A 26,302-nucleotide genomic window follows, 5' to 3' on the forward strand; every position below is an offset into this window, starting at 1 on the left:
TTGAACAGGTTGGTGGCACCATACCATCAGAACGTTTATGGATATGTTAAGGCTATGCCAACTATGGCTCTTATTGCTTTGGCAAATTGCTTTATTTCTTTAGATTTGCCTGAGGTATATGTTTGCATAGTAAGGTCTCTGTAAGACATTGCTGGTGAGAACTGTCTCCTGTCACACGGACCCTCCTCATATTGTCCAGAAAGAAGACCTCATAGGACCCCACTTTACCATTTTCTATCAGAAGCAAGGCCTACAGGTCTTCTATTTGGTAGGCTCCGCCATAACCCCCATAATCTATCGAAACTTTTTCGACTGTCCCCATCATTCACACTTCTGATAATGCCAAGCTGTAGAGCTCCTGCTTCTTCCCGCAGCGCCTGGCCACTATTGCCAGATACAAACTGAGCAATGCCAGCCAGTAGCAGCCATAAAGGATTGCTCCAGTCACCAGGAATAAAAGTTCAGTCTCGGTGAAGGGATCTTGACTTTGGCAGTATGCTGTATACACAAGACCACCCAGAAGGACACAGAACCAGACTGACACTGGCACCATACCCATGAAGTTCACCACCAGCTTCTTCCTGCCCGAGGTTCCCCATCCAGACTTATTGATTGTGAGCACCGCAAACATTTTAGCCGGTAACAGGCTGGTCATGTAGAGGAGAGAATACAAAGACATAAAGATCATTTCGGCATTGCCACGCAGGAAGCAGGCATAGGTTGCCTTGACTATGCCAACTAGCTGGACAGTCAAAAGAAAAAGCATGATGTTCCAGATACGGCCACGGTAAAAGAGTTGGACTACTGTCGCCACCAAAAAGAAAGGGAAAAAGCCGGTGACCACAGACTCGTAAGTCATCCAGAGGTGATGCTTGTGGAACCACAGTGCATTGTATAACCATTCCCGAAAATATGACTTACTCCACCGAGTTTGCTGATTCAACCAGCGCAAATACTTGGTGGGGGTCTCAGTCAGGCACTTGGAACGCGCTGTGTATTTAGTCCTATAACCCATGCTCAACACCCGATTGGTGAGATGACGGTCGTCTCCAAAGCTACACTTCTGACCCAGGAAGGTCTGATGGTACCAATCCTCCAAGAAGTACTGCAGCAGGCTGTTTCGATACATCCCCAGTGGGCCGCTAATGCACTGTACACAACCAAAGTAGGACTGGCATGCTCGTTCAACGTTAAACGCCATCCAATATCGGACGCTGCTCAAGAAGGAGATCCAGGAGTCGTATTTGTTTAAGATCTGGAGGGAGAACGACATTTCGAGGCAGATGAGTTATATCTAGGTTGAGGTCACCAAAGTGCATAAAAAGCAAATCCAAGAAAACAAAACACGTGGAGTACCAGTGCAATACACTAGAGGAATTTTTGGATGGGGATCAACCATTAATATATAACATAACTGGAAGAAGCGGACGACTAAATCTTACCTGCACGTCTCCTCCGACTCCACCGACTTTAGTGTCCTCTTCCAATATACGCAGCATCTCTGCGGTGCACGCTGGATCAAGTACTGTGTCAGAATCCGAAACCTACAACCAGAGAGAGGACGCACGTAATGATAATGAGGAATAGCACAGAGAGTGAATGTTTTATTAATAACAATCTGGTGCAGAAAGATGGGTCCCAGTGGAATTGAAATCGTCAATTTTTCGAGTTTTTGACGATCGAAGATGTGTGAATTATCGACAAATCACTAAGTGCTTAAAGCCTCATGCACACGACCGTAAGGGTGTTTACTGTCCGCAAATACAAGTGCACACCCGAAGCCGTCCGCAATTGCGTACAAGAATAGGACATGATCGATATTTTACAGATAATTTCTATGGCCCGCCCACACATCCGTAAATATATGGAAATGTGTCCATGGCCTGTAGAAATTAATGGGTCACAATTTTATCCGTAATTACGGATGAATACTACGGTCGTGTGCATGAGGCCTAAGATAGTAGTAGGATCCGATATGGAGGACTAGGCTCTACATGTCTGGAGACATATGGTGCCACTATGTTGACATTCATGTCTCACAGAACTGATTCTCCTAAACACTCGCCAACAAAATGAACACCTGAAATGTGTGTAGATGCTTTACAAGGTCTGAGTGTTAAAAGTAAATCCTATACTAGTTCCAGTGGGATCATATAGTGAAGGAATCGGCAACATTCAGCTCTCCAGCTGTTCCGGAACAACAACTCCCATCATGCCCTGACAGCCTAAAGCATTATTCCAGCCAAAGCCTGTCAGGGCATGCTGAGAATTGTAATATTACAACAGCTGGTGTGCCGAAGGGTGCTGACCATTGATGTAGTGTGTGAATGGCGCCATACAGTCTCCAAATAATAGGTCTATACAGTGCGTAGAGAACACTGCAACATATTACCAATCATAGTGCCCAGAACCATACGTATGGGGTCCAGCCAGATTGGTGACCATTTAGACATGACAGCCACAGTGCCTCTATAATAGTGCCTGACAATGTACACATTTAATGCCAGCCACAGTGCCCATATGAGAGTTTAGGATATTTGGTTACTGATTGGGTAGCACGGTCCTAACAAAGTTGGTTCTGTACCGCGCACACTGGTATAGCTGTAAAGCATGCGATTATTATTCGGTGACCTCCTGTTGTATATTGGCGACCACTCATACTAGAAAAAAATGTGTGTACGACCTGCAATATCCTATATTAAAAACTATTACGGAGCATCGCATCACTCGGTGATATTCAATAACATTTTACACCATTAAAGCAGCAGATACACATTTTAGTGCGGTAGTGCCAGAAATCAATATACAGCGACATAACCGCGTATGATCCAAAAATTATCCTACAGAGAAGGATGTTCAGGGCCGGAGACGTCATGTTCATATACTAGGAAATATTCCTCTAATCTGTTATCTTTCAGTGAAGGGCAGGACGTAGAGAGCGCAGGACTTCACGGTCGCTATATCTATATTTTGTCTGACATAAATGAGAAATCGGAGCTTTCTGGAAACGGTCTCAGGGTCAAAATACCTAACAAGGGGCTGACAACTCACATATTAGGACTATACTATAGTGACACGTAGTGGACTCCAGAGGATTTGGGCCCCCGGATCCATACTGGGGTGTTCTGGTTATAAGAAATACAATTCATTCTCCAGGAAAATGCCTAATTTTAGGTCCGAGAGCGCTGTCCTGTCCCATCAGGAAACAGATCTGCTATGCACTATGCCCCTGGAGCTGTTTAAAGTGTCTGCGGGGTTCCTTCATGCTACTACTGACTACTTGTGTTTTTAATTTGCACCTCTTCATCATCTCAAAGAACAGTTTCGGACCCCAATTTAAGTTTTAGGGCAGAGGGTATTTAAAGGGGATGAATGAGACTAGAGAAGAGGGCATGCCTTTTTGCCAGAAACGGCCACCCTTGTCCATGGCCGGTATTACAGGTCTGCCCCATTCAAGCTGCATTACCAGACACGCCCCATCTGCAAGAGTGGCGCTGTTTCGTGAAAACAATGGATATTTGCAGCACCTTTATCGAGAAGAATTCAGCCATCAGAGACGCCAGGTAAGTACTAAAAAGGGAATTAGTCCTTAAAATATTCCACCCAAAACAGAAAGGTAAATTGAAGGTTAAACGTTAATAAATGCATGAAAGGAACCTTCTTTTTTTCTTACCTGCACATAGTCCACGCTGTCCGCAAGAGCCCGGAACGCAGTGTACATCACTTCTCGCTTCCCTCCCCATTTCTGCATTATACAGGTATATGGGAACTTCTGCACCAGCTCCTGGACACCCCGCTCGCCCTCCTGCCTTGCTTCTTGTGTATCATGGTAATTGTTGTCCCAGATATAGCAGCAAGTGCCCTCTGATCCCATGACCTCTCGGAATATATCCATCATGTACCTATCATCCTCTGAATTCCCGTCAATCACCATGACGACTCGGAGGTGAGGATAGGAGATCCGTCGGGCTGACTGCAGACATTTCCTCAGGTATTCTGGGTCTTCTTGATAGGCCGCAATGCATAGTGCCACCCTGGAGGTTCCTGGAACGCCCTTCCCATCTTTCCGCATTTGTTTGTGCTCCAGATAAGCGAAAAGGCTCTGAGTAAGGAGATGCAGACCCAAGATCGCTCCGTACAGCCCAAAGGAGAGGTGATGGCGGTCAGTGTGAATGAACTGGTACCCGGTCACATAAGCCGCAAGTATGCCCCCCAGCACCAGCACAGCAAATAGGCTCGTGCCTAGGATCTTCAGGGCCGTCTGCAGCCGTCCAGGCATCTGTGCCACAAGAATAAAGCAGAGATCAATAAAACAGACACGCACTGACAGATAACTCCTGCACCAAGTCAATACATGCCACTCTACCAGTCTACGTGCAGCGTCTACCAACTCTCAGTGCGGTAATTGTTTTAATTATATATTCATTTTACTTCTTACTTTGCAAAAATTTGCGCACACAGAAAACTTATGTAATACAAATGGCGCCCCCTATGTCCTGAAATAGAATTACAGGTGAATTTAACAAACAAATCCCTTGAGCTCTCCTACTTGTATGTGAAAAAGCCATGGCGGAGATTTTTTTTTTATAATTTTTTTTTTTCATGGAAACCTCAATTCCCAGATGACTGAGCTGCACAGGACAATTGCAGCCACCGTGTAACCTAACATTAGCAGTCAGGCAGAGACCTGTCATCCAGCAGCCATGCCTTCAATCTTGTGTTATTATCAGGCGATTTAGGTCAAATTAACTCTAGAAGTGTTAATTTACTGAGGACGCTGATTCTAGACACATTATACAACTCCTACAACACTAAATGAGGTCAAAAGAACAACTAAAGCAGGAGCAGGCTACTGTGGAACTACAAGAGCCAGTATATTCAGTCCATGCATGCTCAGTTAACCTCTATCTGCCAATTAATGGTTGCAAAGAGTTGACTACAGAAGTGCAAATAGCTTATACTGCTATACGTTATACTCAATTATAAAAGTATGCAGTTGGCTCCTAAGCTCCCCCTAGTGGTGGCTGCAGGCAGCCAGAATTGTATTATTTAACTCTATGTCTATGCAACGGAAAAACGTAGCCCCGACTGCTATAAAGATATTTTAAGATATGAATCAGCGCTGAATGTTAGACCTAAAAATTACTTCACATGTATTTTCTTGTATCTTATTTGATTATATGCAAGATCTAAACAACTTAAAGGGGTTGTCCACTACTGGACAACTGATGACCTATCCAACGTACATGATCTGTGGGGGTCTGACACCCAAACCCCATACCGTTAAGCCGCTTCGGCTGCTTCCAAGCACCGGATGTCCATGTTGGAAGCAGATGGCTTCGGCCACTAAATAGCGGCCGAGCTGCAGTGCTGTATTCGAGTGAATAGGAGCGGATCTGCAGTTCGGCACCACGGCTTCTATGCTATGTATGGAGCCAACTACTTCCGGCTCCGTACATCGCATAATGGGCCATAACATCCGGTCCTCAGAGGGGTCCATGTGTGGGGTCCGGGTGTTGGACGCGCACCGATGATATACGGATGACCTTTCCGGTGGATAGGTCATCAGTTGTTCAGTAGTGGACAGCCCCTTTAAGACTGATGCAAGAAATTTTGTGTTTCATAGGATAATAATTGACCATCCTCTTGTGCGGTTGAATCGTTAACTTTTATTGTTCCGTCTATGGCGGATTTATATTTAGTGGGGTTTTATTTTGTCCTGTAGGAGTTAAAAGATCTAAAGTTACCTCTGGGAATGTCATAAGTATAGGGGTCATTAAGCAGTCGGGTCCTCACTGACCCTTTCCCTGTAATGGAAGAAAGAAAAAGAGTTTTGTGGAATAGACTTAGTAATCACCGGGCCTTAAGGAGGTAATGAAGAAGTAGAGGAAATGAAAAGGCTACCTGTAAGGGAACATCCTGGGGAACAAAGAGACTTCAAACGCCTAGTATGACGAGGAGGGGGACGAGGGTTCCTAATGACAGGTTACATGTGAGGGAGTCTCCAGCTTCTCTTTAAATGGGACTTCTAAAACATCTAAAGTTCGGACGAGTAGCTACAAAGCCTAGAAACAGTAGTGCTTAGATGCTGCAGGGTGCATCAAATGGGGACATGGTCACCCCTATATCCCAGATATGGAGAAGAGGCTTCTTCAGGACTGTATAAAGTTTATTGAAGAGAGTATAGCGCGTGCCAGGGGTCAGCAACCTTCGACACTCCATCTGTTGTAAAACTACAACTCCCAGCATGCACTGACAGCCAAAAACTTTATTATTCCAGCCAAAGGATGTCAGGGCATGCTGGGAACTGTAGTTTTACAACAGCTGGAGTGCCAAAGGTTGCGCATGCTCATATGTAGTAATTTATGTGTATGCATTCCTTGTCCATTTGTAGCCTCGACATGATAGATTGTAAGGCTATGTTCACACATAGCGATTTGATGCAGATTTTTGAGCCAAAGCCAAAAGTGGATCCAGGAAGGGAGAAGAAGTATAAGTTTTTCTTTTATATTTACCATTTCTTTTGAAACCACTTCTAGCATTGGCTCAAAAATCTGCATTAAAATCTGCAGAAAATCGCTAAGTGTGAACATAGCCTAAAATTTGAGCATGTACTGCGATCCCTTCAATAAACTTTATATATTTATGGACAAACCACTTAAGGGGGCTGTCTCATGAAACTAATCACTGCAGGCGAGACTTACGAAATACAGGTGATCAGCTGTTATCACCAGGGGAAGCTCCGGCTCGAAATACATTTCCATTATAATATTCAATGTCTGCCATTGAAATGAATGGCTGACCATGTAATACATAGACAGGTAAGCCGCTCTTACTTAGCAGCTTATGAACTGGATATTAGACAGTAGTCCAGAGCAAGTGACACCCCCTCTATGACGTCCTATAGAGGGCACATGTGTAAGGGTTGTCTTTATGAGACCATCCCTTTAAATTTATCCCCATTCTAAGCAGGAATCACTTGATTTAGATCAATAACCCCCATGTTAAAAAGAATATAAAAACCATCCCCTCTTAAAATAGTCGTCCTCTTCTTGATTCTGGGTGACAACCAGTATGGCTATAATGGTGGCCATACTGGTTGTCACCCAGCTTTCCCAGCAGATATAACTTAGAAACCTATATGTAGCAATTAGATGGATTTTACGGGGAAATACAAAGACAATATTGGAAGAATAATACAAATTCCAGGTTGGCATGCTGGTCGGTATAACTGGATTTCTAGCTTCATTCTGTAACTGCTGTGGATGGGTTTGATTTTTACAATTATTTTATTCAATTCTGTCCCTGCAGTGCATCTCGGATAGTTTTTCAATATAGTAAACTACTAGAAATTCTCAAATTCTGCAGAGAACGTGACATAGAATATCCCAGCGCCACCATATCATACGCAGGCTGGGAATTCACTGTCCGCTCAAAGGCACAATTTTAGGCAAAGGTCACAGATAGGAAAATGTTTTATAGAATGGCTAAAGAAAGGCAATTATAAAATCTGTTAAATAATATAACATAAATATATATATATATTATAATAATAGTAAGTAAAAATAATAAATAACGTAATAAATAATCATAATAACATTAATAATGTAGAAGTAATAATCATAATAACAACGTAATAATAAATAATAATAATAATGCAATAATTATTAAAATGTTGCTATGAAACCCAGAAATTTCTATTTACATCCAAAGTACTATTTTATATATATATATATATATATATGTTCTATGTATACGAATGGAAACAATGGACCCTCTACTTTCAGTCTCTAAAACTTTTTAAAACTATTTAGAATTTCCCTAAATCTGAGAAATGAACTTTGCAGGTTCCAACTCAACCTATTTAAAGTTGACCTCAAGTCTATTGTGAGTACATGCTGAGACTTGTAGTTCTATAACATCTGGTTTTATATTATATAGGGATTGCACATTCAATTCCATGCTAGAGACTAATATTGAGTGCAGGGGAGGGGGTGATAAGTATTGCTTCTCTTCAAGGACATCAGGCTAAATATTCTCTATACATATAGCTGCAAGATTCCAGCTCTGTCCTTAGTGGCTGCTGTCCAGGACACAATGCAGAAGAGCAGGGAACACAGTGTCAGGTCTAGATCTGTCAATGCCTATACACTGGCAGTCAGCTATATCCCATCATGGCATGCAGCAAAGAGCCCATTCATTTACTCCATCCCATACACTGCACCCTGATGGTCTCACCTTGCATTTGCCCCTCTATGTGGATCAATTCTCAATTGCAGCAATGATCCTCTTCTATCTCCCAGCAGAAGACAAGAAGTCTGGGTGTTATGTGGCTTTCTTCTTCATGCATCCTGGATCCTCTCATCACTACTGGACCTATTTATGTCACCTCTGCCCTACTGCAGCTCCAGCAATCTCTGCACTTTCTGCATACACTGCAGCACTCTACATTGCACATACCTCTTCTCACAGGGATCTGTTTAATTCTTGCCTTGCTCTATCCTTCCTTATAAAAATCTTCTATCCTATGCTCTATATACAGTAATCCCCCTGCACTCCTCCGTAATCATCTATCAAGCACTCTACATTGCACTCTAGTCTCATAGGGATCCATTCATTTCCTCATCTGTCCTCTATGTATTGAATAGTCTCATCTTTCCTGCTCTCCGCACTCTACATTGCACTCTTCTATCCTCATCTCCCCTGCACTCACCTCTCATGTGCTCCTTCTCCCCTCTTCTTTCCATCAGCAGGTTGCTTTAACCTTCAGCTTTCCACCCCCACTCCCAGCCCACCACCTACAGAACAGTCACAGACCTCCCTTACCCCCCTTCCCATCTTTGAGTAACTCACCTTATGATCAGGCACCTCCTTTTCTCAGTTCCATGTGCTGCGCTGGGTCTAGGAGGTGTAGTAGTACTGTGCACACTTCTCCATGTGATGATGCATCTGATCTAGGAGGTGTAGTAGTACTGTGCACACTTCTTCTCCATGTGATGATGCATCTGATCTAAGAGGTGTAGTAGTACTGTGCACACTTCTCCATGTGATGATGCATCTGATCTAAGAGGTGTAGTAGTACTGTGCACACTTCTCCATGTGATGATGCATCTGATCTAGGAGGTGTAGTAGTACTGTGCACACTTCTCCATGTGATGATGCATCTGATCTAGGAGGTGTAGTAGTACTGTGCACACTTCTCCATGTGCTGCGCTGGGTCTAGGAGGTGTAGTAGTACTGTGCACACTTCTCCATGTGATGATGCATCTGATCTAGGAGGTGTAGTAGTACTGTGCACACTTCTCCATGTGCTGCGCTGGGTCTAGGAGGTGTAGTAGTACTGTGCACACTTCTCCATGTGCTGCGCTGGGTCTAGTTGGTGTAGTAGTACTGTGCACACTTCTCCATGTGCTGCGCTGGGTCTAGGAGGTGTAGTAGTACTGTGCACACTTCTCCATGTGCTGCGCTGGGTCTAGGAGGTGTAGTAGTACTGTGCACACTTCTCCATGTGCTGCGCTGGGTCTAGTTGGTGTAGTAGTACTGTGCACACTTCTCCATGTGCTGCGCTGGGTCTAGGAGGTGTAGTAGTACTTCTCCATATGCTTCTTTGCCTGCAGGATTGAAGTCAGTTATAAGATCCCAGTGTGTGAATCTGCAGGCACTTCCCTCATGCAGCCACTGGATGCTGGAGATCATCACATCCTATGGGAAGATTGTCATTTATTAGGCAAATGCACATAAAATGTTATTTTTAGAGCAGGGGACAGGCAGCTGTCAATAGAGGGACTTTGACAGCAGGTGTTTATTTTATTGCAAGCAAAGTCTGAGAGTATATAGGATATTTTCGGATTGTTAGAGGACTGGTCACCTCTCCTGACATGTCTGTTTTAGTAATACTTGTATTCCCCATGAAATAACAATACATCTTTTCTTAGAACACTACGTTGAGCCATTCCTCTGTTATTCCTCCTAGAAATGTTTGAAGAAATTGATAACTGGGTGTAACTATTCCCCTTGTCAAAGAGGCATGTCCATACACAGTCTGACACGGTCAACGCTGATTGTGCAATGTCAGGCTGTGTAGGGACACACCCCCAACCGATAACACCTAGTTGTCAATTTATTCATACATTTCTAGGAGGAATAACGGAGGAACGGCACACCGCACAGTTATGAAAAGGTGTTCCAGAATTGTTATCTCATGGGGGTACACGTATTTACTAAAACAGAAATGTCAGGAGAGGTGACAAATTCTCTTTAAGGATAGATAGATAGATAGATATAGATATTGACCAATACGGACACCAAACATCAAGATTATTCTGAAACGTTTAGTAACTCATATTTTCCAAAAGTGATATTACCCTTTAAGATTTGTATCTTCACATTAATGTTCATATGAGGCATATGGAGGTACAGTATGGGCCCATAGAGATCTACCGGTGCCAGATTACGGCATATATAATTGTAGCAAACCCTCAGCTGAGAGCAAGATTAGTTGTCATTCATTGACAGCAAATATATAACTTGAAAATGTTGAAGTATTGAAACATAAAATACAGTATATGAGAAAGTTGTAGAGTTTTTCATTTATACAGAAAATAAGTTTTATGAATAAAAAAACGGAAAACAGAGCATTTCCTGGAATGGATCATTTCCTCACACCTAACAATTTGGGATTTATGGAAAGGGCTGGTCATGATCTTCCCCATTACAAAGCAGAGCTCCAGTTTTGTAAATGTACCGCACCCTCCTGTATCACAGCGCTATGACATAACATTGGGGTTTACATCTCAAGGCCTGAGGGGACAAATTAAGATTTCAATTGATGCTCCCCTGTGTTTTAACTCTTACAGTTACAACATTGGTTGGCACCAGCGCATGCCAGTGATTAGCCAGTACATTCGATGGCATTTATCAGATGGCAAGATATTTCATGAAATAAGGAAACACCCAGTTACTGAAGACGAGGACTGTAGCTAAAACACGCTGTTCATGCTGTTCTGCGATCAGGAATGGATCGTATTCTGACATGCATTTGCCCACATAATTTATGTGCATTTCTCTCATTTAACTTTATTGGGTGAAATCCGCGGTGAATCCGCACCACGATCCGCTGCAAAATGTAATGAAAATGTGGAATTGCGGTGAATATGGAAAAATTCTGCTGCATGTGGACTTAGTGGAGCCTTTAATATTTCATAAGTGGGGGTCATACTACTAGTTTCCAACAACTCATTGGAAGTGGCCACGTACATATGGTCACTATCCATTATAGTGAATGAGAGATATGGAAACAGCCAAGCATGCGCACAGTTTCCTCCATTATCAGATTTGTTGTGGGACCAGCGGTCGGACCCCCACCGATCAAACATTTATGGCATGTCCATCGATGTCTTATATAAGAAAATGCCATTTAAATAAACGTTCTGCAATGTGTCCCTAAAATTCAATTTAAATGATCAACAATTAGTTCATTAAAAAATGGCTGCCTCCGTTGTGAGTAGTTGATCTTAAGAAAAACCTTGAAGTGAATGTCCACCCTTGAACACTATTTTATTCAGTAGTTGAACACTATTCCGCAGCAAAATCCATAGAGAACACATGCAGGTTTTGACATGGATTTTCGAGCCATGTCCACAGCGAAAATTGCTGAGTTTATCTACTTTATAGTATCATGTAGTTTCTAGGTCCAAAATTCTGTACTGATTTCCTAATATATCTTTATAGCAGTCAAAACTCTGCAAAGATATATAAAGTGAAATAACGCAATTCTGACTGCCTCTAGCCACCACTAGGGGGAGCTTGGGAGCTTACTGAATACTATCAATACATTGAACTCAATAATAAAACAGTATGCAGTAAGTGGCGGCTGCTAGAATCCAGAATTTTATTATTTAACTCTATGTCCATGCAGGGAATTTGGAGCTTTGTTTTAGAAGGAGCCCTGACCACTATAAATACTTGTTGAGAACTTAATCTGAACAGAAATTTTAACGTAAAAAAGCTGGATATTCACTTTAAGCATCCCTTCTAAAGTCATATTAAAGGGATTGTTTACTTTGGATATCCTTTTTTCAAACCGTTACACAATACACTGATATACAGATTACGCCATTACATCTTTTACGCTTATTTGAGCTGTAAACAGTGCAGGAAACGTGATACATATATAACTATATAACACTAACATTGTCAGGTTTTTATCTATCAGAATTGCGTCCATCCCAGCGGTGCAGAATTAATCATTTCCAAAGATAGAAACAGGTTTTGATTAACTTGCACTTTACAGCTGAAGTGTTTGTGTCTCTTTCACCATGCAGGTTTATATTACGAGATTTTGGATATATAAAAAAAAGTCAAAATCTCAAACTCCTAAAGTAGGGCGTTTTTTTCTGGTCTTTTAATGGAAAGAGAAATAAATTACTTCAGTTCCCTGCAATAAACTCTTGACATTCAGAATTATAATAATAACCTTTCCGCTGCAGATACCCTAATGTAGGCGTAACATTTATTAATACAGTGGAGCGGCCATGTATGTTTAACAAATCACTCGCACAAAGGAAGCCTGGTGTGGTCTCCATGTGGACAAGGAGATGCAGTGTGGTCACCCACTAGCTTTGGCTTCTGTTGCTTGGCAACACATCAGATATATTCAGGCAGCTACTCAGTATACTCAGGGCATTCTCTACTCTCAATGGATTCTCTACTGAATGTTTCAAATTAAAAACTCAGTTTTCGACTGGTTTCCCTATAAGTCATATATTGTACTCTTAAGGTCCCATGAACACAGCCGTGCCCGTAATCACAACCCGCGATTGCGGGCACGACAGGCTGCTGACGGCCGCCCGCATTTTCAAAAGTATGGGAGCACGGCTTGTAAAATAGGGAGCACGGCCTGTGAAATATGAAAAATTGGACATGCTCCATAATTCCCGGCACGGTTCTACGGCACGGACACCCATCCGTAGCGCTACAGAATGGTGTCCGTGGCCAATAGAACCGAATGGGTCCGTAAAATCCCGGACCGTAGTAGGGTCCGCAGTTTTACGGTCGTGTGCATGGGGCCTTAGGATGTTACATAACTTGGGTTTAACTATAATTAAAGTTCTGTTCTTGAGGGCCGTCATGTTATCAACGTCAAAAAGATTTATAGAGGAGGCAATAAAGGTTCGCCAGCAGAATTTTGACATCTTCTTGGGATATACTCCTGTACAGGAGGTATCAGGTGTAGGGTGGTGGTCATCTGAAGTATCAAACGCATTAAAAACAATAATTATAATAATAACAGCATTACAGGTCGTGCGTAATACAGAACGTAAATAAAAACAAGATACGCAATTGGGTCATTTGTACTTCAGTCACATTTTGTAACCCTGGATCTGACATGTTGGGGCCTGAGGCTTGGAACTTGACATTAGGCTTGTGATATTATAATCACGCTTGGTCCAGGTTCACACAGGGAGATATAGTGGGATGATGAAGAAATAAACCAACACTGTACAAAAAAAACTGCATCATGTGATTAACTGGGACCTCTGCTCTGGCCTACATATTTGACCCTCTGTACCCTAGAGGGGTATTCTGGCAACTAACACTGGCGGACTATCATTAGGTTGCGGCAGCATTGTCAGATCAGTGACCGTGCTGCAACACCCACCGATCTCTAGGAAAAAGGGCCACAACTTCTTTTACTTTCTCCAGACACCGTTTCACTTTTGACCTGGCACTATGCCTGGTATCGCAGCTCAGCCTCATTTAAGGGGACTGAATATTATTATCAGTGTAGTCACTGCAGTATGTGAGTACACTCGCTAATATACATTCCGGTCCTCCGTTACCCTGATTATGAGATTTTAATAGACTTTTTATAGCGCTGGCGGGGGACCGGAGGAAGCTACATCGATTACATAGAGTACAGCGGGGTCGTTCACATGACGAAACGTGTTGTCATGAAGAAAGACTGTGCAACTAGACTTCTGGTCCCCCGCCAGCGCTATAAAAATCTCATAATCAGCGCGACGGGGGACCGGAATGTATATTAGTGAATGTACTCACATACTGCAGTGACTACACTCAGCGTCGGACTGGCTCACCGGAAGAACGGAGGATTCTCCGGTGGGACCAGGCAGCGAGCTGCTTTTATCCTGCAGCATCAATGATCCTGCAGTGGAGCAGAGAGATATTGTCTCTCTGCCCCGCTGCTTACTCTTGTAGGCAGGGCCGCCAAGAACATAACATTTATGGGCCAGGCGGCACATTGAACAGAATGGAGAGAGCTGCGCGCATGCTGGGACCCACATCTAACAGACATTTTTGGCATTTCCTGTGGATGTGCCATATATGTCTAAGATGGGAAAACTTCTTTAAGTTATATGGTCTGCAGAGTGCTTGTGTAGGACTGGTGTCTACTATATGGTCACTATATGGTGGTGGTAATTTTGGTCTTTGGTTTACTACACAATTAAGAGTGGCCGCATTACTTCTATATAGCTGATGGGTGGGCCCGAAGAAGTATTTCCTCTGGTGGGCCTAAGGTACTCCAATCCGACACAGAGTACACTGCTAATAATTTTCGGTCCCCACATAACCCCTTTAAAGTGTAAAGGAGGAAAGGCAAAGGGGATGCCACCTTACCCAAGCACCATGCCCTGTGGAGTTGCCAGGAGTTTCCTAAGATCACATATAGATAATACCATCTCTGCTGGTTAACAGTGACAACTCTAGTGAACGTGGCTTGGCAGACGTGGCTTGGCACAGGCTTCAGCCGTGATTTAGAATTGGATAACATGGAGCTGGTATAAGGCAAACGGCAGATATACTTTAATGCAGTGCTCTCCAATCTATGACTCTCCAGCTGTGATGAAACTACAACTCCCAGCATGTCCTGCTGGAAGTTGTAGTTTCATAACAACTGGAAATCTACATGTCGGAGAGCACGGTTTAATGAAGCTATTCGAGGATATGTTACTGAAACAGTTTGCAATTGAAAAGGGCATTAATGATGGCAAATCCCAATTTTGCAAATAGCTGCGTGTGAGATGACCTTCAGAGAATGAAGGTCATCAGTTCATTACACATCGTTGCACTGTAACAGGGATGGAATAGAGGAGCATGGTCTATAGACATTCATCCTGATAGGGCATTTGTTGAGCAGTTCAGAGAGTTGCACTTGTATCGCACCAAAAACTGCAGCTAAACTGGGCATATGGACAAAGATAGTCCTGATGGAACAGCCCCTTTAATTGAATGGCATGGATAATTTATTTCCACAGTGATATTGGATGCGAATATGTGCTGGGCCAGTCTCTGTGCCTCTAACTTTAGGCCTCATGCACACAGCGGTGCATTTGTGTCCGCAATTTTTCAGCATTTTTGCAGATAAATTGCAGACCCATTCATTTCTGACACAGGTCCATGTGGGGGCCGCAAATCCGGACCACAAAAACTCAGGATAAGGCTATATTCACATGACCGGATGTCAAATCCGCCGTTTTTGCACGGCCGATTTGCACCTGTGTGGGACCAGTTTTCAAGGATCCCTCATAGACTTGAGTCTATTGAGGGATCTGGGAAAACGGGCAATAATAGAACATGTCCTATTCTTTCCCGGGCCCTTCATACGGTCCATTTAAAAATGGCTCTATAAATAGCCCCATAGACATGCATTAATTTTAATGCAGCCGTGTGACGGCTAGTAAAAAAATGTCCGTCACACGGCCGACTTTCCCTGTCGTCTGAATAAGCCCTAAGTCATTTTATGGTGTGGATTTGCGGGTTCACTAAACTGGTGAAACCATTTTTTTTTGTGGATCCGTGAATCCTGTTGACACACGGATGGGCAACAAGTGTTTTTTGCGGTCAAATGGATCGCAACGGATCCGTGGTTTGGCATACCGCAAAACCACTACGGTTGTGTGCGTGAGGCCTTAGTCTATATATCTTTATCTGTGCCAATCACATAGTTTGTGTGTACGGGCATGTCATGCCTGACAACTCACCTAAGGCATACCTCCCAATGACTGCTGGCTATAAGAAGCTCAGATACATGGTATGCAGGTGCGGTGGATTTATAGAGATGATGTCTGATTATACTGTAACCAATTCCTTGACAGAATTAGCATTTAATGGTGCACCCTTACCCTAAGTGAATGAACCAGCCTTGTAGATCTGATCCTGCTGTGAGCGCTACGGATTTCTGCAGCCATTGTACAAGGAGATATCTAGGTACAGCCCAGCCAGGACCTTTCCCCTCGATCACATAAGCATAGAACTACATTTCCCAGCATTCCTTTGTGTGGGGGGGCATTTTCTTCCAACACAATGTGGCGGCGACTTGACTCTAAGGCTAGATCCACACAAACGTCCGACTTTGTGTGAATGCGTTTTCACGGATCCCCATAGACTTGAGTCTATCGAGGGATCATGGAAAACAGAACAAAATAGGACATGTTCTACTTTTCAACGGACGCTTCACACGTTCCGTTGAAATAACGGCCGCGTGAACGGCCCCATTTAAATACATGCGTCCGTGTGATGGCCGTCGTTTTAACGGACGTCACACGGACATATTCTACGTTCGTGTGAATAAGCCCTTAGTCCGCACATGTCTTACTGTACCTAATAAGAAGCAGAAGAGACATGAATGTGAGGGCTGACTGACTGATAGAGAGGGCAGAGGTGTTAGGAGATCCCACAGACCGGGTGACCAGACCGCAGCTCCATGAGATAACAAGTTTGACATACAAAACTTTATATAGATGTGGATTCTGGAGCAATGGGAAAATTTCATTTGCGGCTGGAGGAATGTTTCATAGCTAATATTATGAAGCAATAGGGGAATACGCAGTATTCATCCCGACACTCCGGTAAAGTTACTGTGGGAGTAAGTGACAGCACAGTGTGATCTCGCGAGATCACACTGTGCTGTAAGTACAGCTGAACATGAATGAAGAGAAGTGTATGACGCGGATTGTCAGCGTCATACACTTCTCTTTACAACACCCACTTGGTGAAAGGTAAAAACACGTCCACTTGGGCATTAAGAACAAATTTGCATAACACTTAAAATGCTCATAACGTCAAAAATAAACGTTTAAAAAACAAAACAAAAAACATCACCACATTACTTCTCTACATTAAAGCGCCTATTAGATTAGCTAGAAGATAGGGCAGTTATAAACTGGTGACAGAGCCTCTTTAATTTAATGGGGCTGCACTGCAATACCACACACAGCCTGTGGACAGGGGTGGCGCTGTTTTTGGAAAAAAGCAGCCATGTTTTCCTAATCTTGGACAACCTCTATAAGCATTGTCCATCTGCCCCAATCCTAATACCCCTCACCCTAACCCCCCCCCCCTGAATTACAGCACCATTGCTTTCACTACTTCTGCACCCTTTATGAAATGGACACTGGAATGTCATATACTACATTTGCTTTGTACATATATTAATTGTATTGTAATCATACAGGGTGTACTGTATGTAACTTTCCATAGTAAACACTGAGCAGTCCACCGTGTCTTGGCTTTCAATACTGAAACGTGGCATCGAATACCCGCTCCCCCAGACAAAGCAAAGCATCCGAAGTGAAGGTCTTTTGCGTCTACACAAATTTAATCGAGAGCTCCAACCTAAAAGAACTCCAATCAGAAGCACAGGCAGACGTGCAGTAGACAAAAAAGACAACTATACCAGGAGCTCCGTGGTAACAGCCCAACAATAGCCACAAATCCAAGACGTCAACACCGGACCTGCTTTGCATGCAGAATAGACAGGACCTGGCACAAGAGCACGGCCCAATAATTGTAGGGTGTAGGGGACAGATAGAAGAACTGGGTGACCCCAGATAGCCTTTGTATATAGATTTACTTTTCAGTATGAGTATATTGTATTCTACCTCCCGGTCTGGTGGAATTTGTCTACCAGTGGCTGCCAAGGCATGCTGGTACTACTAGTGCACCAGCGGCTAGATCCAAGAGCTTTAACTTATAGTAGTATAATTCAATTTGTATCGAAGTCACTTACCATTTGTGGCACACGGTGGGTACATATGCAGATTTTTCCTTATTTACTTCCGTACCTCATATCCCTCCATACTGCACAGTACTTGATATAGAGAAAACATCTAATAATCTGTAATAAAAAAAAAAGTAGTATTTTTTGGTTGCCTTACCTTCTGCATGGAGCGGCCCAACTTTCATTCCCTCCTCCTACTTTCCTACAGGGATATAAATAAAATTATTTTCTTTTTTTTTTTTTTTAACACAAAAATCTCCTTGTTCGGAGTCTGAAACTGGATCCAGGAGAGGAGAGAGGAACAGGCAGCTCATTCTCTCATCCTCCTAAACCTGGAAAAAACCCTCCGTCCATCTCATCCATAAACATCAAGACATACACCTCCAGTGTATGACAGCGAGGACAGCGCCGCTGCTTGAGGAATAAACGAATAGTCTACAGGAATCACAGAGCCGCTTGTCTAAGGAGTGTTAAGGACGTGTGTCAGACTCCTCGCTGGAAACTGTGGGAGCCAACGGATTAGGATTAACATTTTCATCGGCGTTCTGAAACTAGGCAGGCAGAATATAAAACGATGGCGGACTAATAGTCCCAGCATGTGGGTGCTCGGTGGTTAGCAAGGCCACCTTATAGTACTGAAACTATGACCTTGAATTTGACCAGGGTCACATGCATAAAGTTTGTATGTTCTTCCCATGTTTGGGTGGGTTTCTTCTATGTGCACATGTGTCTAAGATAGGGAGTTATACTGTAAACCCTACTAGGGGCAGATGAAACACAATCTATGTGCAGCACTGCAGAACATGTTGGTGCTATATAAATAACAGAATTCGTTTTTGACTCCACACACTTTATTATTGCTAGACCACTGATTATTACTTCTTGGTCAGCAGGGGAGTAACTATAGGGTCAGTCGCATCGGCACTGGCACCTGAGGAGGCTTAAAAGGTACCTCTGCCCCATGAATGTGAGACCAGTACTACTAAAGACACGGGATAGTTCAGTGGCCCTGTTACAAACTTGAATCGGGGCCCTGGCACCTCTCTTGGTCAAAGTATCATTTAACTAAACACTAAACCTAGAAATGCATAATAAAAGAAAACAGGAGATAAACTTGCTTGCGCTGTTTGTCAATCTGCAGGATCCTCTGCCTGTTCCTGTAAAAATCCTGCAGAAAACACAGGGGTTAATTTTATGTTGATCTGTTCCATTTTCAGCTAGGGAACTGCTCAAGGGGCAGGGCTTAATAAAAAATGAGTGTGTTTTATTGATCTTTGTGTCCTACTGCAGACAGGGCAGAGGGAGAGGCTCCTGCTACAGCCAGTTGTCTTTTCGACACACACAGGAAGCTTAGAAGGAGGAGGGTAATGGCTGATCTCCTGGGACACATTTAGAAGCATTTATATGTTTCTCAGTATTAGTTGCAATATGAGACAAAATAGGATCAAAGGAAAAGAGAAGATTAAGCGAGGAATCTGGAATATTTTTTTTCTTTTTTGTGCATTCTATATGTGTAAAGGATCTGCCTGACACAGCTTCTGTGTCGACGCCCGTGGTTACTCATTCTGCACCTGCTCCTAAGTCTGGTCGAGTGACCCCTTCTTCCACCAATCAGTCGGGGAGGCTGAGGAGTGGGAGAGCCTATCACAGCCTGGCTAGACGGAGCTAGCTCCCACCCTCTGTCTATTTATACCTTCACTTCCTGCTCCTCCTTTGCCTGTGTTTCTTTCAGTCTGTTTCCTGGCTCTGCTGCTGCTGCTTACTACTTGTCTTCTGCTTCATATTGACCCTGGCTTGACTGACTATTCTCCTGCTCTGCGTTTTGTACCTCGTCCACTCCTGGTTTGACTCAGCTCGTTCACTATTCTCCTGCTCTGCGTTTTGTACCTCGTTCACTCCTGGTTTGACTTGGCTCGTTCACTTTTCTTGTTGCTCACGGGGTTGCCGTGGGCAACAGCCCCATTTCCCTTCGCTTCTGTGTACCCTTGTCTGTTTGTCTGTCGTGCACTTAGTGAGCGTAGGGACCGTCGCCCAGTTGTACGCCGTCGCTTAGGACGGGCCGTTGCAAGTAGGCAGGGACTGAGTGGCGGGTAGATTAGGGCTCACCTGTCTGTCTCCCTACCCCGCCATTACAATGTGTTTAGTGTTCTACATAAAAAGGTGAGTAACTTTTTAAATACATGACATTACATATCTTGTACTGATCCTGTGTTACAGCCTGTATTTTACTCCAGAGCTACATTCACAATTCTGCAGGCTTCAGAGCAGCAATCTCCCAGTTTATTTCAACATGATACCATATAAAAAATAAAACCCATGCAGTGGCTACCCATATCTTCCATTAGTGATATCAGTTTATCGCCAGCAGGCACTTATTTAGAAAAGGGTTTGCACGGATGAGACAACCACTTTAATATCATATTGTATCAGACGAGTCTCATAATCGCGTCGAGATTGCAGATTATGCTGAAAACAGACTTTCTTGATTACTCAATGCTGGAATAAAGAAAATCTACTTAAGGCCTCATGCACACGACCGTAGCCATGTGCACGGCCGTGATTTTCATGTCGGCCGGGGGCAGAGTGTCACCCGCATGCCGCCCGCAAATCGCGGGCTGTGCACATTTGCTATGAGCCTGGTCGTGTGCATGGTCCCATAGGGATGAATGGGACCGCAATTCTCCCGTGGATTTTCGGGGTAATTGCGGCCGCAGAAGCACATTCGTGTGCATGGGGCCTTACTGTCTATTTGGAAGTCTATATATTGTATCCCTGAAATTAAGATTAAGGAAAAGGTTCCATATACTCCCTACATAAAATAGGCAAGCATTTACCGGAAATGTCTGCGGGTGTCAACACTAACACAGAAGTGTCTTCAACCCGGGTTATTAAGAATATGCAAATATAAAAGTCTTCTTCCTGTAATGGGAGAACAGATTTACTGTCATTTTATAAACAAAAAGCCTTTACATGCCAATACACATTAGACAGGTTTTAGTTGCTTAATCGTGCTGTGGTCTTAACTCCTCCTATTAAAATGCCTGTAGGTGATGAGCGGCTGACAGACACATTTGGTACCACTTATCTCCAGGAGAAACAATAGGATGATGGATCTTACTCCATAAAAATTTGGATTACTGGCAGGATCCATAAACAGGAATTTATGTCTACAGGCAGCCTTACTGTTTCTGGTATTTTGCAAATCTTCCAATTATTTTGCAAGTTAAGGTCCTCTTATATGGCCCGTCCTGGGCTGTGTAAATGAGCGCCGATCAACGGGACATCTTGTTGATCGGCGCTCATTTGCTTTCGCAAGGAGCTAATATGGAGACGAGCGCTCGTTACTCCAATCGCTCGTTACTCCAATCGCTCGTCCCCATATGTTATTATCATGTCGTCAGTACGTCTCCCTGTTTACACAGAGAGATGTGCTGCCGACAACGATACTAATTTTAAAACGATATGATCAGCCAACGAGCCTTTGCCCGATTATTGGCTCGTGTAAATGGGCCTTTTGGTAACCAATTAAAGTTGACTTGACAATAGCACAGCTTATATGTAAATTAGATGACTCTCAGTACTCTCTTAGGGTATGTTCACACGGTCTATTTTCGGCTGATAAAGCGGAAGCAGAACGCCTCCAAACATCTGCCCATTGATTTCAATGGGAAATACGGCATTCTGTTCCGACGGGGCGTTTTTACGCGGCTGTTTTAAAAAAATGGCGCGTAAAAAAACGAATGCGAAAAAGAAATACATGTCACTTCTTGAGCCGTTTTTGGAGCAGTTTTTCATTGACTCTATTGAAAAACAGCTCCAAAAATGGCCGTAAAAAACGCAGCGAAAAACGCAAGTTGCTAAAAAAAACTACTGAAAATCAGGAGCTGTATTCCCTTGAAAACAGCTCCGTATTTTCTGACGTTTTTTGTTACCCGTGTGAACATAGGTAGGTTTCTGGTTTTATGTAAATTGTGTTTTCAACGGGGAGAGAGGTATAAGCCACTGCCAGACACCTCTGGCAACGGCTTATCACCTGCGGGAAACCGAGGATCGGGAATATTGAAATCCAACGTTCCTAATCCCTTTTCCCCTCTGACTTCTGCCGTCAGGACATAGTAGGGACACCACCATACACATTAGATATATGGCCTGTCCAGCCGAAATCGATGAGTTTGGCCGACTGTCAACTAATGTGTATGGGCACTTTAAGGCTCCTTACGCATCTTTCATTCACTTAAATGTCTTAGAAAGGAAAGTGTGATGGAAAACACGTGTTTCTCCAGCTGGAACAGATTACATGCGTTGTCATGGAAACAAGCAAAGAACAGAAGCTTCGGCCTAGTTGTCACTGTGCTCTGCTACTATGACAACTAATCAGACAGCGTGGCTGTATAAGGTCGACAAGTTGTAATAACCCTGGATGAAATCTGTCCTTGTTGCCAATAGCAACTAATCAGTGACTACATGACAACTGAAACAGCAGAGCACTGCACTTGGCTGTTTCCATCAGCCCCATAGATATTGAATGGAGCTGCAGGGCACATGCGTGACCACTGCGCCAGTCAAACTCCTACTCACTGCGGTCATGCAGTAAGGAGGAACGTGGGGCTCGGGACCCCCGTTCTACTGATTGGTGGGGGTCCCAGCGATCGGACATGTATCATCTATCCTGTGAATGGGTAATAAATTTCCTTTGTGGAATAACCCCTTTAATTTCCCATGTGGTGGCACTGCAAGCAAATTAAACACTGGCTTCTTGGGGTCCAGGCAGTGGGGCGATCTGCTATCAGATCATTTTTGACAGGCCGGGTTTTTAAAAAAGCAGAAACCCATTTAAAGTTGTTTTTCTTGGAAGAAAGGTTCTCTTTAACTGAGCGTCTAGTGACCTCTAGAAAAGTCAGGATTTCTTTATTGATCGCATCCAATGTCAACAAAGAAACTGCAGACAATGACTGAAAAAATAATCATTAAGCGCAGAAGATGTAGTATCCCATTTAAGCAGGGAAGATCGATCCGATAGTAAACATATCTTTATGTGCTCACAATCTCGGTAAGACACTTTACTGAGACCACCAAGAACGCAGAGGGTTTTAGGGGCACTTATAAGAGGTGAGAAACAGATTTATTACTGGCTTCAATTGTAAAATATTTTGAGACTCCAACATATTATTAAAAAGGAGCATCCACAGTGTGGCTATCATTATGGGGGCACTATGGCTGTGCTTATAGGGGCACTGCAGCAGAATTTTACTAGAATGTCTATAAAACTAGCCTATGTGTATGGGGTTCTCATGTCTCTACCCGGATGGCAGGTCGGGAAAAAAAGGGATTAGGCACGTTTAAGGGCCTGTTCACATCACCGTTCTCTTTCCGTTCTGGGGTTCCGTCGGAGGTTTCCGTCGGGTGAACCCCGCAACGGAAAGTGAAAGTGACAGCACAGCTTCCGTTTCAGTCACCATTGATCTCAATGGTGACGGAAACATCGCTAATGCTTTCTGTTCGTCACCATTCCGGCTGGTTTCCGGTTTTCCGACGGAATCAATAGCGTAGTCGACTTTATTGATTCCGTCGGAAAACCGGGAACCAGCCGGAATGGTGACGAACGGAAAGCATTAGCGATGTTCCCGTCACCATTGAGATCAATGGTGACTGAAACGGAAGCTGTGCTGTCACTTTCACTTTCTGTTGCGGGGTTCACCCGACGGAACCCTCCGACGGAACCCCGGAACAGAAATGAACGGTGATGTGAACAGGCCCTAACTTCATCATTCCTAATCCTTCATGTTAGACACTCACCTGTTCCAATTGAAATAAATATGCACCCTCGGCCGAGCATATTAAAGGGGTTGTCCAGCCACAGACAACTAATGACTTATCCACAGGATAGGTCATCAGTATTTGATCGGTGGGGGTCCGACACCTGGACCCCATACCGATTATCTGCTCTGGCTACCTCCGGGTATCGGATATCCATGCCGGAAGGAGATGGCTCCGGTCATAAAACAGCGCCCGTACTGCAGCCCTTATCCTATTCAAGTGAATCGGAGCAGAGTTGCTGTTCTGCAGCACGGCCACTACAACCTGGAAACGGGACAAATAGCTGTTGGCCCTACAACCTTTCGGCTCACAGTTATCTCATGTGTATGGTCGGCTTGAGACTCATGTACTATCAAAATTAAACTATGCAGGGGGGGCACTATGTAGCGCTACAATGGCAGCAATTTACTATGAGTGGGCAAATGGACATCAGTAAGCTTAGACTGAGACACAGTGGGGGGGGATTTATTAAAACAGTTTTTTTATACGGCAGTCTTAATAGGAAACAAGTTGGCGTAAGATGCGAAAAATTTATTAAGAGGTCTCTTAATAAATTTGTCACGTCTTCGGCTGTCCGTGCACCAGAGGAGCTGGCATAGATTTCCGCTATAATTCATGCCAGTTTCTGGTGTAAAATCATAGTAAATACCGCACGCCACTTCAGCTATGCTCTGCCACTGTTTTAAAAGTGGTGAGATGGCAGAAACGGCCCAAAAGTCAAATTTTTGTGAATTTTCTATGCCAATTTTCTGGCATAGAAACGTTGTTAAATTCCCCCCAGTGTGTTCTAATGGGTGAGACTAGAAATTGTGGGGTCATGTCAAGCAATATAGCAATCTTCAGCTATTTTATAATGACATAACTACAGGAAGGGCTGAGTACTGGATAGTTCTACCCATTTTTAAATAAAATCTGTCGGGAAGATCTAAATTCAGGGTAAGGAAACTGCAGCAAGAGTCCCCCGAAATAATGGTTGGGGGTTGACTTCAGCTTTTCAAGTTGTCGCTACACTTCCCCAATCTAAATTGATGGTATGACTATATTGTCTTGGTGCAAAGCATTGCGGTCCCGGGTTTTCGGACAGCAATACAGATATTTAGTGGCATTATTTTACAATTCTATACTTGACGACACACTCTATAATGAAGAATCTATAGTGCGTAAAGCAGATATTTGACCGGCAGTATTTGCTCTTGGAATGACACTTTCCTTGTAACAGGGATTTACTTTTCTAATCTCATCCATCCCCGCAGTGCACCTATTAATAGAACCTCGGGGAGCCCCTCCTCTGCCCCCCTCATCCTGAAGAATGAACAGAGCGGCAGAAATTGGCAGTTTATCACAGTGGGTAATTAAGAAATTGAATTTGCGCAGGAGTCGAGCTTAAAATACTCATACACAGGCTGCTGCATACTACAGGAACGGAATTAACCCTAAGTGGGCCCTTTAAGGCTAGTTCACACAGGTGCATTTTTCCTTAGTAATATACATTTTTACTTACATCGTATGTCTTTTTGTCATTTTAGGTGTTTTTGCGGCAGGTTTTCTATTAAATCGCGTGGGATTATAAAATCATACTGAATATGACCTTAAAGTTTTGTACCAATACCTAAATTATAAAATAAGACACGTAGATAAGAATGAATGGAAGATAAAACTGGCCACGGCCATCTGTATTAAAGATTTAAAAAATACATAAACTCGGACACTTTTTTAACCATATAGATAGATCAACTCAATACATCCAACAACTTTTAATTTTATTAGAAATCCAACCATATGGAAAAGTTGTTATACTGATTTTTTTGTATTTCCCTGATATAAACAAATAAAAATGTAATGTTTAAAAAAAAAAAAATAATTCCAGCATCTCAGTCCAGCCATAACCTCGGACTAAGGCCCCATGAACACGACCGTAAAAAAAAAATCTCTGTAATTGCGGACTGTAATATGGTCTGCAATTACAGACCCATTCAGTTCTATTGACCGCGGGCACCTTTCCGTATCGCTTTGGATAGGTGTCCGTGCCGTAGAGCTGTGCCGGGAATTATGGAGCATGTCCTATTTTTCGCATTTTACGGGCCGTACTGCCATACTTTGTATGGGAGAATGGCCCGAAAATACGAGCTGCGGCCGTGATTTCGGGCACGGCCGTGTGTATGAGGCCTAACTGGAGTAAGGAACTACCTATCCAATCACGCAGTAAGCGACTTACCTAACAAAGAAGCTTTTACAATACAGTAAAACAAAAAAATAACAACAAATATTCAAAGAGACCGATAAAATTACGGGAAGGGAAAACGGGGAACATCAGACCAGCAGTCCTGAGTTTAGGAGATAACAAGTCCCAACCCCAGGACCGCTCATTTTATAGATGAACCTGAGGATCTGTGGCCTTGTACAAACCAATGAGCCTTCTGTTACTGGGCAGAGGAAGATTTCTTCCTCAGCAACAGTCACATGGGT

General features: G+C 43.4%; 1 protein-coding gene across 3 annotated transcripts; it reads right to left on the minus strand.

Annotated features, from left to right (window-relative positions):
• HAS3 (hyaluronan synthase 3) lies at positions 1-26,149 on the minus strand. 3 transcript variants are annotated; one of them, XM_075838538.1, is made up of 8 exons: positions 26,052-26,149; positions 25,338-25,445; positions 18,029-18,136; positions 8,854-9,702; positions 5,748-5,807; positions 3,674-4,279; positions 1,443-1,544; positions 1-1,255 (listed from the first exon to the last, which is right to left on the minus strand). In XM_075838538.1, exons 5-8 carry the CDS (start codon positions 5,775-5,777, stop codon positions 326-328), a joined length of 1,668 nt encoding a protein of 555 aa, XP_075694653.1. In that variant the 5' UTR covers positions 5,778-5,807; positions 8,854-9,702; positions 18,029-18,136; positions 25,338-25,445; positions 26,052-26,149; the 3' UTR covers positions 1-325. The 3 variants fall into 3 exon arrangements, with proteins under 3 accessions (XP_075694653.1, XP_075694655.1, XP_075694654.1); XM_075838540.1 differs by lacking the exon at positions 5,748-5,807; XM_075838539.1 differs by lacking the exons at positions 18,029-18,136; positions 25,338-25,445; positions 26,052-26,149 and adding an exon at positions 18,177-18,222.
• Between the last annotated feature and the right edge of the window lie 153 nt (positions 26,150-26,302).

Source organism: Rhinoderma darwinii, chromosome 9, assembly GCF_050947455.1.
Source record: "Rhinoderma darwinii isolate aRhiDar2 chromosome 9, aRhiDar2.hap1, whole genome shotgun sequence".
In the NCBI taxonomy this organism is placed as follows: Eukaryota; Metazoa; Chordata; class Amphibia; order Anura; family Rhinodermatidae; genus Rhinoderma; species Rhinoderma darwinii.

Bases quoted from the DNA above. Each gene is read 5' to 3' on its own strand.
- HAS3 (XM_075838538.1), bottom strand. From the start codon at position 5,777: ATGACCCCTATACTTATGACATTCCCAGAG. The intron at 4,280-5,747 runs GTAACTTTAGAT...CTTGTGGCACAG, and splicing joins TACTTATGACATTCCCAGAG to ATGCCTGGACGGCTGCAGAC. The intron at 1,256-1,442 runs GTAAGATTTAGT...TTCTCCCTCCAG, and splicing joins GAGTCGGAGGAGACGTGCAG to ATCTTAAACAAATACGACTC.